The sequence below is a fragment of the Triticum dicoccoides genome, chromosome 1B (genome assembly GCF_002162155.2).
Source record: "Triticum dicoccoides isolate Atlit2015 ecotype Zavitan chromosome 1B, WEW_v2.0, whole genome shotgun sequence".
Classification (NCBI taxonomy): domain Eukaryota; kingdom Viridiplantae; phylum Streptophyta; class Magnoliopsida; order Poales; family Poaceae; genus Triticum; species Triticum dicoccoides.
In genome coordinates, this window is record NC_041381.1 from 183,994,551 (window position 1) to 184,009,073 (window position 14,523).

Sequence of the window (14,523 nt, forward strand, 5' to 3'; positions counted from 1 at the left end):
TTGTTAACATGCGGCTCTCAATCTTGCAGGATCACCTTTTTTGGAAGCAATTCAATGGAGAAGATCCTTACTCTAACTCGTCGAAGAGAGAGGTCTTTGGTTGTGGCAGCTGTCCGAATCATGCGTACTATTATTGGTGCTGGCAGAAATGTAAGAAATTTACTTTGTCCCATACATAAATTAAGCACTGCATCATTGAGGGCTCTTTACATCCAGGAAATGTACTATATAATTTAAATTTTTGGTTCTTCTGCGCATCACTAAGTCTATTGGTCCTTCTTGACTACGTTATGACTGCCAACTTAAAACCAGATACAGTCTACCAAGCATTCCATGTTGACCACTGGATAATGGATCAGATTCACTGGGATGTAATTATTGCAGCACAACTGACAAATTCTTAATTAACCCACTCACATGCTGAACGTATTTATGATGGTTCCCACGTCCTGTGGAGTTCAGTATCATGACCACCCAAATCCAACCTATCTTTCATCCAGTGATCCATCATAAATTCATACACCTAGGCTTGTTTGCTTATATGCATCACATACACCCCTGTATCTTATTACTGCAAAAAAAGAGTCGTTTGCAGCTTAAAATATTTAACAACGGTGGCGACTTTTTAGTAGCGAAGGCAAATCTCTTGATTTGTATAGTTGAATCCGCCCTTTATGTACAAGTGTACTAGAAGTGGTACCAGCTGGTGCAGCACGGTATAAAGCCGAATAAAAGGACTGATGATTCCAAGATGAGGATTTAGCTTCCTTCGTCGGAGGCAATAGTAAACATGTTTGTCAATCATGCTGCTTGCTTCTATTAGCAAAACTGTGTGGTACACCTTATATCGCTGATCGTTAGAGAATAGGCGTACCAGCGGGCAAGCATATCCTAACTGCAATGTTCTTGTCATATCTGAATTTGAGTTGAATATTTTTTTTTGCTGTGTTCTCTAGGACGAGCTTCTAATTAGCCGTGTCATTGAATTCAACACGTTGAAACCAATTATTGAAGTATTTGTTGAAAATGGGAATAGATACAACATGCTACACTCCACGGTCCTCGAACTGTTGGACTTCATAAGAAAGGTACATCCTTATCCATTGACGTGTATGGGAAGAATACCTGTCTCTCTCTCTCTCTCTCTAAAAAAAAAGGAAAACCATTATCTACTGGGCTTTGCCATCTGATGCATTTTTGTGAACAGGAAAATCTAAAATCCCTCGTCGTATATGTTGTTGAGTCTTTTTGGGATCAACTTTTGATGTTTCAACAACTGACAAGTATTCAGGCCTTCAAACTCAAGTATCAAGAGGTGGAGAGTTGAGACTTTGTCTGTTCTCGCATTCTGTCATTACTGTCAATTTTGTCACTCTAGTAAGTTAGGCCTTAGCATACCATGTACTATTGACATGAACAGTGATGGTATTTTGTTTTCCTGCTAGTACGTGGATATTGCTGAGGAAACGCAAACTACTAGTGTGGATCATACGAGAAAGGAAGATGAAAGAGGTCTTGATAAGGAAGATGAAGATTATTTCAGTAAAGACAGGTCTTAAGTTTATTTCCTCATTTGCTTCTTATTTTATGTTGCTGGGTTGAATGGATTCCAGGTGTTTTTTGTAACTCTTGATGTTGCATTGTTTACTTAGCTGACGTGACATTTCTGTTTTACCTTTAGCAATGAAGAAGATTCTGCTGCACAGACCATACATGCACATCAACAATGCCTGGTTAAGCCAGCTAATGGAAGTGAAATCCATCACATCCCTACAAGGTATCTCATCTCCGACAACTGGGGATATTACCAGCTGTACTGTGTTTAAGATTAATGTGCTGTCTTTTACTGGTGTACATCGATGATAACTCGTCGATTTTTCTGGGTCCTATTTTCTGTGCTAATCATGTAATTTCTGTACTCTTAAACATACTTCGTTTCTTGTGCTTCATTCATCTCTTGGCATTTTCAGGCCTAAATCTGGTGGTCTTGTGGATAATGACTCTGACAAAAATTATAACCCATCTCCCAAGCGACCCGTAAAAGCCGATGAAGCCTTAAATATACCCATGGCAAGCCGTAGCTCATTGGACAGCAAAGATGCAGATGGGAATATTCTAAAGAAGCCCAAGCTAGAAGATAAGCCGTCACCACTCTCACCTGCTTCAAGCATAAAAAATTCTGACGGCAACGATGATGTAGGGAAGGCAAGCCCAGGCTCTCCAGATCAACAACAACATGCCCCGGAAAGCCTGGATTCTGGCCATCAAACTGGAGACGATTGTATGAAAGATGCTGAGGATACAACAAAAACAACCGACTCTGAGCCTTCTACAGCAGGATGAGTCATTTTTCTCCATCAATTGGCTTCAACCCGGTCTTTCCTTGCAGCTACAAGGATAAGGAATCACGTTTGGCTCCAATGAAGGCTAGATCCATAATATGCTAAACTTTCAAGCCCGCAAGCTTGACTGGAAGTGAGAAAGCTTTGGGCACAGCCATATATATCTTGGATGTGATATTGACTGAACGTGTAAAATTGATCTTCAGGAATGGATTCTGAAGCTGAGAATGAGCGCAGCTTTCGTCACGGCAACATAGGAATTTTTTGGTTGCATTAGTCTAGTATGGACAATATGACATTTCACAGGGGCACGGAATGTGCCCTTTGCTAGAAGCTTCCACCCGTGTGGAATGAAAGGCAGAGGAGATGTTATCTTGTAAAACTGCCGGTAGAGATTAGAATGGTTCACAACAGCTTGCTCTATTTTGCAAGTCCAAATTAATGGTAGTCTAGCAATCTAGTTTCTGGTTGTACGGTGTCTATGTAACACGGGCTGTGCGCTGTGCATTAGTGCATACGTTGTTTCCTGGTTTGCCACTCTGGTGCGGCCGTCTCATGATTTGGCGATTTCAATTGGTTTATTAATCCTAGGCCATTTCTTTGAGCATTCATTACCTGTTTGTTTTTCTGCGTTTGCTAATCGTGAGGTACCTGATTTTTTTTGTGTCGGCCGATTACGGCTTTGCGTGAGACCGAAGGCGGGACTGTGAGGAGTGCCGGCCATGGCGAGACTGACTGAAACTTGACGGGTGATCTTTAGGTGGATGGTCGTGGCAGGCGGCAAGCAATGCTGATAGGGGGAGGTTGAGAGGATGATCAGGTGGCGTGCACCGACCGCCGGGGGCAAAGGCAGATGGGCGGCTGTGTGGGGAAGAAGATGAACATGGATAGGCTTGAGGAGGAAGACACATTGAGATCTGTTGGATATCGATCTGATGGTCTGGAAAGAAACTGACTGATTGAAACGTTTCTTTAGGATGAATAGCCACTCTCTTTTCCTGTTTCTCAGATTTGCCGTCCAGCAGCTAACACCGTAATCTGCATAGCCAATTTGGCTGGAAAATAAGAAAAAGTTAGTTAGCCAAATGATAAATCAGAGAGATTAAAGAATCAAGATTAACATAATCCTTAGAGTGTAGTCTAACTTGTTGGCTACAGAATTGCCCTTCTTGCATTGCCGAGCTTCTGCCAGCTGAATGTAACTCTGATCACATGGAATAAAAACTCTTTTACTTCGACAAAAGAAAGATATAACCCACAGGTGCCAAACAGACCTCACCGTGATGGTACTCTGCTGAAGGCCCAGAGACGAGCATCCATGCTGCATTTAGAAGTCATGCCTCAAGAGTGACAATTTGCTACACCACGAGCTTATTTCTAAGGCGGGTTTGCACTCGAATTAAGTCCGAAACTAAAGTAAACATTAACCATTCATCACCTCATACAATTCTCCCAGTCTAGAGGTTATTATTGGCAACGAAAGTCTTCTGCTTGGCCATCCAGGTCCAGGCAGCAAGACGCGCGAACCCGGAGTTCAAACTCAGAGGTGCTTGAAGATGAGGCCGCCGTGCGCGGCGAAGAATGGCGCGAAGACGAGCGCCTCGACGGCCATGAGCTTGATGAGGATGTTGAGCGATGGGCCGGAGGTGTCCTTGAGCGGGTCGCCGATGGTGTCGCCGATCACCGCCGCCTTGTGCGCGTCCGACCCCTTGGGCCCCAGCGCCCGCGCCTCCGCCGACGCGCCGGCCTCGATGTACTTCTTGGCGTTGTCCCACGCGCCGCCGCTGTTGGACGCCGAGATCGCCACCTGGACCCCCGACACCAGCGCGCCGGCGAGGAGCCCGGCCAGCGTCTCGGTGCCGAACAGCGTGCCGGCGACCAGCGGGCTGAGCATGACGAGCGCGCCGGGCGCCAGCATCTTCTTGAGCGACGCGTCGGTGGAGATCTTGACGCAGGTGGCGTAGTCCGGCTTCGCCGTGCCCTCCATCAGCCCCGGGATGCTGTCGAACTGCCGCCGCACCTCCTCCACCATCGCCAGCGCCGCGCTCCCCACGCTCCGCATCGTCATCGCCGAGAACCAGTAGGGCAGCATGGCCCCCGCCAGCAGCCCCGCGAACACCCGAGGGCTCAGCACGTCCACCGCCGCGACCCCGGCGCGGCTCACGTAGGCGCCGAACAGCGCCAGCGACACCAGCGCCGCCGACCCGATCGCGAACCCTTTGCCGATGGCGGCGGTGGTGTTGCCGGCGGCGTCGAGCGCGTCCGTGCGCTCGCGGACCACGTGAGGCATGCCAGACATCTCGGCAATGCCGCCGGCGTTGTCGCTGATGGGACCGTAGGCGTCGATGCTGAGCCCCGTGGCGATGGTGCTGAGCATGCCCAGCGCCGCCAGCGCGATGCCGTACATGGCGGCGAGGCGGAAGCTGGCGTAGATGGCCGTCGCGATGGCGAAGATGGGCACGATCACCGACTTGTACCCCACCGCCAGCCCGAAGATGACGTTCGTCGCCGCTCCCGTCCGGCATGAGTTCGCCACCGCCTGCACCGGCCTACGTATACATACGTCGAACAGTTCAAGCACAGATTAATTAATCAGCATTTATCCCGTTTCAGCTGAAGTTCGTACAATTTTAGTAAGTTGTGTCATTTCATTTACCTGTAAGCGTTGCTTGTGAAGTACTCGGTGACATAGCCGATGACAAGACCCGCCCACAAACCGGCCGACACACAGATGAAAAGGTACCTGAATTTGCAAAATCATACAAAACCAAATGTCAAATCCATCAATAATTGCTCATGAATCTAAAAGTGTATCAGTTTACATTTTGTAAATTGACGAGCTGGCGTGTAGTGGTGTACCAGTTCTTGACGAGCTTGCGCCTGCCGAAGTCGAAGAGGGTGAAGCTGTGCGGCAGGACGAGGAAGCTGACGATGGCGATGCCGACCGTCATGAGCACGGTGGAGATGAGGATCTGCCGTTTGAGCGCCGGCCCGATCTCCTCGACGGTCTTCACCTCGGCGAGGTCGGTGGCGACGACCGTGGTGGCCAAGCACACCACGATGCCCATGGCGCTGATGAGCAGCGGGTACATCATCGCCGCGAAGTTGTGCTCCGTCCCGAACGACGAGATGGAGGCCACGAACAGCGCCGCGCACGACGACTCCGCGTACGACCCGAAAAGGTCCGACCCCATCCCGGCGATGTCGCCGACGTTGTCCCCCACGTTGTCAGCGATCACCTGCATGCACACATCATCGTCTCAGGGAGTCAGGGTCAGGGACATGCCTGCAATACATATCTTTTCCCAACTTTGCTAGTAATTCCCAGTACGTACCGCGGGGTTGCGAGGGTCATCCTCGGGGATGTTGCGCTCCACCTTGCCGACGAGGTCGGCGCCGACGTCGGCGGCCTTGGTGTAGATGCCGCCGCCGACGCGGCCAAAGAGGGCCATGGACGAGCCGCCGAGGCCGTAGCCGGTGATGGACTCGTAGAGCCCGCCCCAGTCGTCGCCGTAGTAGACGCCGAAGAGGTTGATGGCGACGTAGAGGACGAACAGCGCGCTGGACGCGAGGAGGAAGCCCATGGCGGCGCCAGACCGGAACGCCACGACGAAGGCGCGCCCCACGCCGCGGCGAGCCTCGAGCGCCGTGCGCGCGTTCGCGAACGTCGCCACGCGCATCCCGAGGTACCCGGACATCACGGAGGTGAGCGCGCCCAGGAGGAACGCGATCATGCTGAAGGCCGCGTTCGCTAGCGCCGGCCGGCACATGCGCGCTGGGTCGTACGTGCATGGCTCTGGCCGCGTGCTGAAACGCTGCGCCGACCCCAAGAACATGAAGATCGCCACCGCGAACCCAGCCATGAACACGGCGAGGTACCTGAATTCCGGACATTTCAATAGGATTAGGATATAATTTTTTTGACTATCTGTCAAAATATTCGGTTGACACACGAGTTCAAGCCAGACTCAGTACAATTCATATTTTAATGAATTTCTTCAAACTTCGGAAGGATTCCACCCATTTGAAGTGTAAATTTAGTTCATCACCCCGTAATATTTTTTGGGTATGCTTAGATGGTGGCCAATTCAATACCCATCATACCATTTTTTCGACAAATATTTTTGCTTGTTTGGATGCTTACAATTTTTTTTGGGTACATGCCAATCCCTTTATTTTTCCTGTAAATGTTGGCCGACAGCGGAAAGCAAAATCTTGATGAAATTTTTGTCTGGCTAACTAAGCCAAACATATACCCCTGGAAGCACGCCATTTACGAGTGTTTTTTATGGCAAGTTCTTCAGATACACATGACAATTTCTTCAAACACATGGTAAATTTTGGCATAAAGAATTTTGCTGCGAAATTGCCGTGTTCGCTTGAAAGAACTGCCATGCTACCAACACATAAATTTGTCGCAAAAGACATTTGTTTGGTCATGCACACTCAAAGAGCGTCCGCTGAATAACATTACCCTAATATCTTATTAGCATTTTCTGCAAATAATATATCTTTCGTCATCGTACTTTAATTTCAGTTACTCATATAGTATTTTTTAAGTTTAATCACCACCTAAGATGAAAAACATGCAAATGTTAATTGCTAAAAATAACAATAAGAGAAAATTATTATATTATACTCCGTATCAAAATACAAGACGTTTTTTGACACGATGATAGTGCCAAAAAAATGCCTTATATTTTGTTATAGAGGGAGTATTATATATATATAGAAACCAAATTCTTTTTGGCATTTTCTTCAGAAAATGTTTTTCTTTTGCATTGTACCATGATTTTTGTTAGTCATCTATAATCACCACGCAACCTCAAGAACATGCCAATATTACTTGCTAAAAATAATAGTAATAAAGAGAAACAATTTATTATTATGTAGCGTGTTTTTTTTATTTTTCATCTCTATGCAAGTGGCACCCGATAACATTTCGGAAAGCAAAATTTGACATCAAAGGTGTGTATACCTGTACTCGGTGAAGAGGAAGGACGTGGCGCCGATGGAGATGGCGTGCTGGATCTCTGCGCACCGGGCTTCCACCTGCCGGTAGTCCACGCCGTCCTCCGCGCTCTCATCGTGCCCGCTGCGGCCTTTCTGGGCGGCGCCGCCGCCATCCTCGCCGTCGTGGGACGGGACCGGCACCTTGGCCACCGCGTACCACTGGAACACCGCGAACGCGATGCCGATCACCGCCGCCAGCGGTATCAGCACCTCCGCCCCCGCCGTGCCGATGACAGCCATCCGAGCAGCCTTCGGCGGACTGGTGACTACAGGCTTTTGCTCCTGAGCTCCAATGGCAGGAAAGAGTCAGTGACAGTGAGAGCAGTGGCTGAGACGAAGACGCGAGCCCCCGTTAAAAACAGGGCGCTGAGCCCAGAAACTTCAACCAGAACCCTCACTTCAGCGCTTACCACACATTGGTCACTGACTCAGTGTATCTGCCTGCTACTACGAGGGTGGACCGAGGATGGTTGATACCTGCAAGGGCTGGGACGAAAAGTTGCCGCCTCACCTCGTGCTCTGCATTTGCTCAAAAACAAACAAACAAACAAACAAACCTCGTGCTCTGCATGCATGCATGACGATCACGCAGAAGCCATGCACGTACGTCCAAGCATGCACATGTGGCTCATGTCCACCTGTGCCGTTGTTGTGCTGCGCAGTGCACAGCTAGCCAAGGCTATGGGTTCGCCGGCCATCTGGCTCATGTCCTGCTCGGCCGCCGTTGTGCTGTGCACAACAGCTAGCTGAAGCTATGGGTTCGCCGGCCACGTGGCTCACGTCCTGCTCGGCCGTTGTTGTTGTGGACAGCTAGCTAAAGCTCTGGCGTCGTCGTCGATCGGCCGCCGTAGACGGATGCATGCATGGGCGTGCATGCTTCTTCACGGCGTGTCAATTTGGCGCTGTATACGCTTCATGTGTTGTTTCCGCAACGTATTTTGTCACTGCCTTCCGCTTTATGGGAAGAGTGTCCAAAGACTCCAACAGAAAGCACCCAAAGACGTCCAAGAAAAAGAAGGTATCCAAAGACCCCAACGGAGGATGTGGCTAGCGGTCTAGAGTTTTCAACTCTCGCTTCGGGCCGGATATACGATGATGCGTCGGCGATGAGTTGTCCTGCTAAGAGCATCTCCAACAGGCCCATAAAAAGTCCACGCTCAATAAACGTTATAGCGCGCCACTGTAACGCTTTTAAGGCGTCGGGGCCAACTTTGCTTTAGCAGGTGCCCAAAAACGCGCGCCTAAAAAACAGATAGTGCAAATTATGAAGCACGCGCAATCCGGCGCCTTAAATATGCTGCGCGCGATAGCGTTTTTCAACGCGCGCCCAAAAGCTTTTTGCGCTACAGCTTCTGCTGGAGCTGTCCGGCGCCCAAAAAAATAAACTTTTAGTGCGCAGAGCTTTTTTTGTGCGCCTGTTGGAGATGCTCTAAGGGCGGGCATGAACGGGCGATGGAGAGACCGATGGCGTGGCGGCGGAGGGAAAATGCGGCATGTCCATCCAAGAAGAGGTGCCGTTGTATCCGCTTGATGCTACATTTTGAATTAATAAAATCGCCCTTTATCGAAAAAAAAAGAGGTGTCGTCGAGGCCGATAGCTTGCATGGGGTTACGTTTTTTTCCCTTCCAGTGAACGTTCGCTGGCTATTAGGTCCTTACTAATTAACCTTAGGGGTGAGATAAGACCTAACCAGGGTTAACAATAGCACGTTGAGTCGTTGGCCCGCTCCCTCAAATCTTTGAAATGGGTGTTAGTATGATAGTTGGTGGTCACACACAATTTCAGAGATGCTGGAAGCCTATAGATTTGACAGAATCCTTTTGTATTTCCTCCTAGATTTTAGGATAAGAAACTTTTTAAGGACAAGTATACCGTGAGGCTCAAAGACCGAAAACCCATAAGCCACTGGTGCATCTTTATCACTGAACCCAAGTTCATTCAAAACTGATGGACACGAACTTGATACATACTTCTACGAGCAACATAGTCTTATAGAAAATCACTGTTCAAGAACTCATCCGATTAACCAGTTAATTTACCAATTAATCTCTACTCGTAGGATCACCAAGTTGCCAATAAACTGATAAATCATCCGATTGTGATTAAATGGCCAATTAACTTGTCGATTAGCCTATTAATTCCCAGACATGCCCTTGACCAGGTTGACAAGGTGCTTGGGTCCCCACCACCTTCTATGCCTGACCATCCATGTGGACCCCACGTCCAGCCTCCCCCAGCGAGGACCGCCCCGGCCACAACGCTCACCACTCCCTGAACGTTGCTGCAACCTCTGCACTGGCCGTCCTCGCAAGTTTGTCACGCGCCGTTGCTGGATGCGACATGTTCGCCCGGATTAGGGTGGAGGGTGTGGGTGTGTCGCCGAAACATGGAGCCTGCTACTTACTTGTGTTGAACTATTGGGGACTAGCACGTCGCCAAGGTAAGGCGTTGTGGCTCACCTCCTTCACCGTCCTTCCACCGTCCCACTTCCAACGCGTAGCTAGCTCCTCCGGCATGGATGAGGCGTCGATGCTTTTGGTGCCTCTCAAAAGGTTGTTGAGCCTACTCATGCAGGGATGCAAATCCAGTGCACAAGCTACCTATGACACGGCGACAACATCCGATTTGGCCGTGCAAAGCCCTTCATCAACCTGAATATGCCGCTCCGACGTGTTGCCCCACTGCTTCCCACAACACCTTTACCCGCCAACGTTGCAACCTCGGTAGATGTACTGCCGCAGACCATGCTCCTGGAGCTAGCTGAGCTGCAAGGCTGCCTAGCGAGAGTTGGGAGGATTTTGGTGACAATGGAGGCTCTTCTTAGCATGCTGTCAATTGTGCCTCTGCTGGCCTAGCTTTGTGTTGGTTCCGCGAGTGAGGGTAAAACATACTTCTATGGTTGTTTCTCACCTTGTGCCAGGCCTTGAAGTCGCCCTCCTTTGTGATGTCTGCCTCTGGAAGGGAGGCTGTCATCGTGGCTACGGTTTCTCAAACCACGTTAGAACTTCAACAACTATGTGGGGTGCTTGTTGTGCCTCTTTTGATGGTGAATCTAGGGGCAGTCTCGCTTGAGGCCTCATCGCCCACACCACCATTGTTGGAACCCAACCAACCTCTCGCCTTCATGGAGCGTGCAGGTATGGATTCTGTTGTGTTTCTCTCGCTGGAGTCCATCGTGTAGCTGGTTCAGAGGTTCACGAGGTCATTTCATCCAGTGCATTTGCACCTACTCGCAAGGTACTATCCGCATTAAAGCTTTGCAACTTTATTGCCAGCTTGGAGGCCGCTAGCCCTAAATTTGGCAAGACAACTGGTTGGCTCCTAACCGTGAGGGCAATTGAGAAGAGGCACGCTGGCTGATCCACAGCCTGAAGGAGAAGTATTTTAGAATCAAAAGCAAGAAGAATGGCGGTATTAGGATGGCGTCTGCAGCTGTTTGATGGATGCAACGTCGATATTAGGAAGGCATCCACGACTGCTTGATGAATGCACCGTCGATTGGTGCTGTCCGATGTGTTGGTCTATGTATTTTTTTTGGGTACGTTTGTGATGTGGTGATCCATGTGTCGGGGGTTTGTGATTGTAGCATGTTCCAAGATTAAGATACATTGAATTGAGAGTGCATTTTTTTGAATTGTTTGGATTGCTTACCACATGTATCACGTTGGTATGAATTGACAGTGCCCTAAGAATATGAGAATGCAGAATTGATTGGGTATTTAGGATTCCCCAAAGTTGGATGTCCGGTTGATTAGCTACCAAACTTTTATTTATTTATTATATGACAAAAATTCACAATATCTATTAGTATTGCCTTAATTTTGGTATACACTAATCATTTGCATGTATGCAAGTATTTGCATTATAGCAAAACATATGGTTTTTTAGTGGGGATAAAAAAGATAAGGACTTGATCTTCTGAAGCATCGTCAAGTCTTTCCGATTCTAGACTAAGCAGGTCGGCGTATGGGGACTTAGTTGCGAAGATTAAAGCCCACATGCTTATCAGGAAGATTAGAGCAAAATAGGATAGCAGATTGTTTGGCATTATAAAGTCAATGACCGGCCACGCGGCTTGGTGAAGGACCTCCTTGTATAGAGCAATTACTGCATCTGGATTGTAAATATGGAATAAAACTCCCTTTTCCCTGAAAAAAATGAAACAAGCCATAAGTAGCACGATTTTAATGCATCCGCACATAATGCATCCTCTTGCCTTGTCTTCCGGTTGAGCCAAAGATTTGTTTTATTTTTCGTTCGAGCTGACTTGAGTCAAAGATTGAAACAATTAGCAACACACCGCCTTGGCATTATCAAGCACGAATTAATTACCCTATGCCTATATATTCACCGGACATATTCACCTCTCTCCGTCAAGTAGAAGTGGCATATCCCTGAAAAAAAAGAAAAAAGAAAACAAGAAGCGACACACACTGGTGGTTACCATGGGGAAATTGCTCATTTTTTTGCTCTGCATTTCCCTGTTTGAAGGTTAGTTTTCCCAAGTTCATTTTACCCCAGTTTGTATTTCCAACACCAGGGAAGTTCCTTGCGGTTTGTTGTACTATATGTTTCAAGTTTTCACCGATTGCACATTGTAAGATATTCTAATGGCGTGACGCATCTCTGTTTCCCCCTTGCACATTGTAGGGTGGATGGTCCAGTCGGTTCCCTATGATTATACCGCGAGCATTAAGGCAAGTAGTACCTTTAATTTTTCTGCCAATTACTGGATCAGATATATTGTTGGATTAGTGTTCCTTCTTCTTATCTTGCAACTAAAGAATGTTGTTTTCATCTTGTTATCCAGTGCTTGGGCAGCCCGATACGAGCCCTGTACAAAGGCGGCATCATTGAGAACAGCGAGTTCAACAGCGGCCTGACGGGCTGGTCGGTGCCGTGGGGCGTGACGGCCAACGTGAGCAGCTCGCCGTCCGGCAACAACTTCGCGTTGGCGTCGGCGAGCAACAATGGCCAGCCGTCGCGCAGCGTCTACCAGAAGATCCAGATGGAAAGCGACCACCACTACTCCCTCTCTGGTAAACTCAAGCATACGTACTGCACCATCGTCATTTACTTGTGATCTTGTGATAGTACTGTACTATTTTCTTGTTGCTCATGTGCCCGTATATATATGGCTCCATGCACAGCATGGTTGCAGGTTTCGTCCGGCGCGGCGGTGGTGAGAGCCGTCTTCAAGGCTCCCAACGGCGCCTTCATCGCCGGTGGAGCCACCGTCGCCAGGTCCGGCTGTTGGAGCATGCTCAAGGGCGGCATGACCGCCTTTTCTTCCGGCCCAGGCGAGCTCTTCTTCGAGGTGGGTAGATTGATTACACAGGAATTGTTCAACGCCAACCAAGGAATTAGTATCTCTAACTAAGTTTGCATGTACAGGCCGATGGTAGGGTGGACATCTGGGTGGACAGCGTGTCTCTGCAGCCCTTCTCCTTCCCCGAGTGGGAAGAGCACCGCCGTCTGTCGGCCGGCCAGGCCCGCCGGAGCGCCGTCAAGGTGGTCGCCCGGGCCGCTGACGGCGTCCCACTGCCGAACGCCAACCTGAGCGTCAAGCTCCTCCGGCCCGGCTTCCCGTTCGGCAACGCCATGACCAAGGAGATCCTCGACATCCCGGCCTACGAGCAGTGGTTCACGTCCCGGTTCACCGTGGCCAGCTTCGAGAACGAGATGAAGTGGTACAGCACGGAGTGGATGGAGAACCACGAGGACTACACCATCGCGGACGCCATGCTGCGGCTCGCCGAGAAGCACGGCATCGCGGTGCGCGGCCACAACGTGCTCTGGGACACCAACGACACGCAGGTGTCGTGGGTGAAGCCGCTGGACACGCAGCGGCTGAAGGCGGCCATGCAGAAGCGCATCAGCTCCGTGGTGTCGCGGTACGCCGGCAAGGTCATCGCCTGGGACGTGGTGAACGAGAACCTCCACGGGCAATTCTTCGAGAGCAGGCTCGGCCGCAACGCGTCGTCCGAGGTGTACCAGCGGGTGGCGCGGATCGACCGGACGGCGAGGCTGTTCATGAACGAGTTCGGCACGCTGGAGGAGCCCTTGGACGTGGCTGCCATGTCCAGCAAGTACGTCGCCAAGTTGAAGCAGATACGCTCCTACCCCGGCAACCGCGGCATCAAGCTCGCCGTCGGCCTCGAGAGCCACTTCGGCACGCCCAACATCCCTTACATGAGGGCGACGCTGGACATGCTCGCGCAGCTCCGGATCCCCATCTGGCTCACCGAGGTCGACGTCGGCCCGAAGGGCGCCCCCTACGTGCCGGTCTACCTGGAGGAGGTGCTGAGGGAAGGCTACGGGCACCCCAACGTGGAGGGCATGGTGATGTGGGCGGCCTGGCACGCGCAGGGCTGTTGGGTCATGTGCCTCACGGACAACAACTTCAACAATCTCCCCGCCGGCGACCGCGTCGACAAGCTCATCGCTGAATGGAGGGCACACCCGGAGGGCGCCACCATGGACGCCAACGGCGTGACCGAGCTGGACCTCGTCCACGGCGAGTACAGCTTCACGGTGACTCACCCGTCGCTTGGCTCGCCCGCCGTGCGCACTTTGACGGTGGACGCGTCGTCGTCTGCGGTGGAGCACACTATAGACATCAAGGTGTAGGGACTAGGGATCGACACATACACAATACACAGCAGCTTAGTTTCATCTGCTATATACAATATATTGTTGAGAAGAAATATACAAATAAAAAGTTATCTTCAGAAATATCATCGCCACTGACGGTTACCTCTTTGATGGGGAGAACAAGTAGATGACCCGTTGCGTCCTTGGCATAGAGATCCACTGCAGCACGAAAGTTAAGTGAAGTATTTAAAACTGCAACCAAGAAGTTAAGCAACACTGTAGGCAGCATGTCTAACAAATGTCTGCCATATAAATCATCCCAAAGGAACATTAGCATGAACTAGCAAAAGAGCCCGTGCGTTACAACAGGGAAAAATAAATAACACACGCTCTTAACCCGACAGTCATCACTGAAGAGTGAAGACCACAGTACATCTCCTTTATTTTAACGAGGCATCATATTTGTGTTGCCGCTTATCCTCCTTCTCACCCTCGCCGGCGATGGCTTCAGTGTTCACACAAACCAAAACGTGTTTGAATGTGGTTAATTCTAAGGCGTCTCTCTCTCTCTCT

At 49.8% G+C, this 14,523-nt stretch overlaps 3 protein-coding genes across 3 annotated transcripts in view; 2 read left to right on the forward strand and 1 right to left on the reverse strand.

The window, feature by feature from the left end:
• LOC119327156 (serine/threonine-protein phosphatase 4 regulatory subunit 3-like) overlaps positions 1 to 2,915 on the forward strand; it is a 16,033-nt gene extending 13,118 nt beyond the window's left edge. Inside the window, exons 20-25 of the mRNA XM_037600441.1 lie at positions 17 to 150; positions 957 to 1,088; positions 1,208 to 1,315; positions 1,446 to 1,552; positions 1,682 to 1,777; positions 1,971 to 2,915. Of these exons, the coding sequence (XP_037456338.1) occupies positions 17 to 150; positions 957 to 1,088; positions 1,208 to 1,315; positions 1,446 to 1,552; positions 1,682 to 1,777; positions 1,971 to 2,343 (950 nt within the window). The 3' untranslated portion in view covers positions 2,344 to 2,915. The remainder of the gene's footprint in view (positions 1 to 16; positions 151 to 956; positions 1,089 to 1,207; positions 1,316 to 1,445; positions 1,553 to 1,681; positions 1,778 to 1,970) is intronic.
• A 640-nt stretch (positions 2,916 to 3,555) lies between these two features.
• On the reverse strand, positions 3,556 to 7,800 carry LOC119327172 (pyrophosphate-energized vacuolar membrane proton pump 1-like). Its single transcript, XM_037600442.1, has 5 exons — positions 7,321 to 7,800; positions 5,678 to 6,221; positions 5,202 to 5,581; positions 4,999 to 5,085; positions 3,556 to 4,891 (listed from the first exon to the last, which is right to left on the reverse strand). Exons 1-5 carry the CDS (start codon positions 7,593 to 7,595, stop codon positions 3,883 to 3,885), a joined length of 2,295 nt encoding a protein of 764 aa, XP_037456339.1. The 5' UTR covers positions 7,596 to 7,800; the 3' UTR covers positions 3,556 to 3,882.
• A 3,947-nt stretch (positions 7,801 to 11,747) lies between these two features.
• LOC119303536 (endo-1,4-beta-xylanase 5-like) lies at positions 11,748 to 14,055 on the forward strand. Its single transcript, XM_037580669.1, has 5 exons — positions 11,748 to 11,847; positions 12,007 to 12,053; positions 12,167 to 12,395; positions 12,507 to 12,673; positions 12,751 to 14,055. Exons 1-5 carry the CDS (start codon positions 11,802 to 11,804, stop codon positions 13,984 to 13,986), a joined length of 1,725 nt encoding a protein of 574 aa, XP_037436566.1. The 5' UTR covers positions 11,748 to 11,801; the 3' UTR covers positions 13,987 to 14,055.
• The last annotated feature ends 468 nt before the right edge of the window (positions 14,056 to 14,523 follow it).

Coding starts and splice junctions, on each gene's coding strand:
- LOC119327172 (XM_037600442.1), bottom strand. CDS start 7,595: ATGGCTGTCATCGGCACGGCGGGGGCGGAGGTGCTGATACCGCTGGCG. Junction 6,222..7,320: donor TTCCTCTTCACCGAGTACAG/GTATACACACCT, acceptor TCCGGAATTCAG/GTACCTCGCCGTGTTCATGG. Junction 4,892..4,998: donor TTCACAAGCAACGCTTACAG/GTAAATGAAATG, acceptor ATGTATACGTAG/GCCGGTGCAGGCGGTGGCGA.
- LOC119303536 (XM_037580669.1), top strand. CDS start 11,802: ATGGGGAAATTGCTCATTTTTTTGCTCTGCATTTCCCTGTTTGAAG. Junction 11,848..12,006: donor CTGCATTTCCCTGTTTGAAG/GTTAGTTTTCCC, acceptor TGCACATTGTAG/GGTGGATGGTCCAGTCGGTT. Junction 12,674..12,750: donor CAGGCGAGCTCTTCTTCGAG/GTGGGTAGATTG, acceptor TTGCATGTACAG/GCCGATGGTAGGGTGGACAT.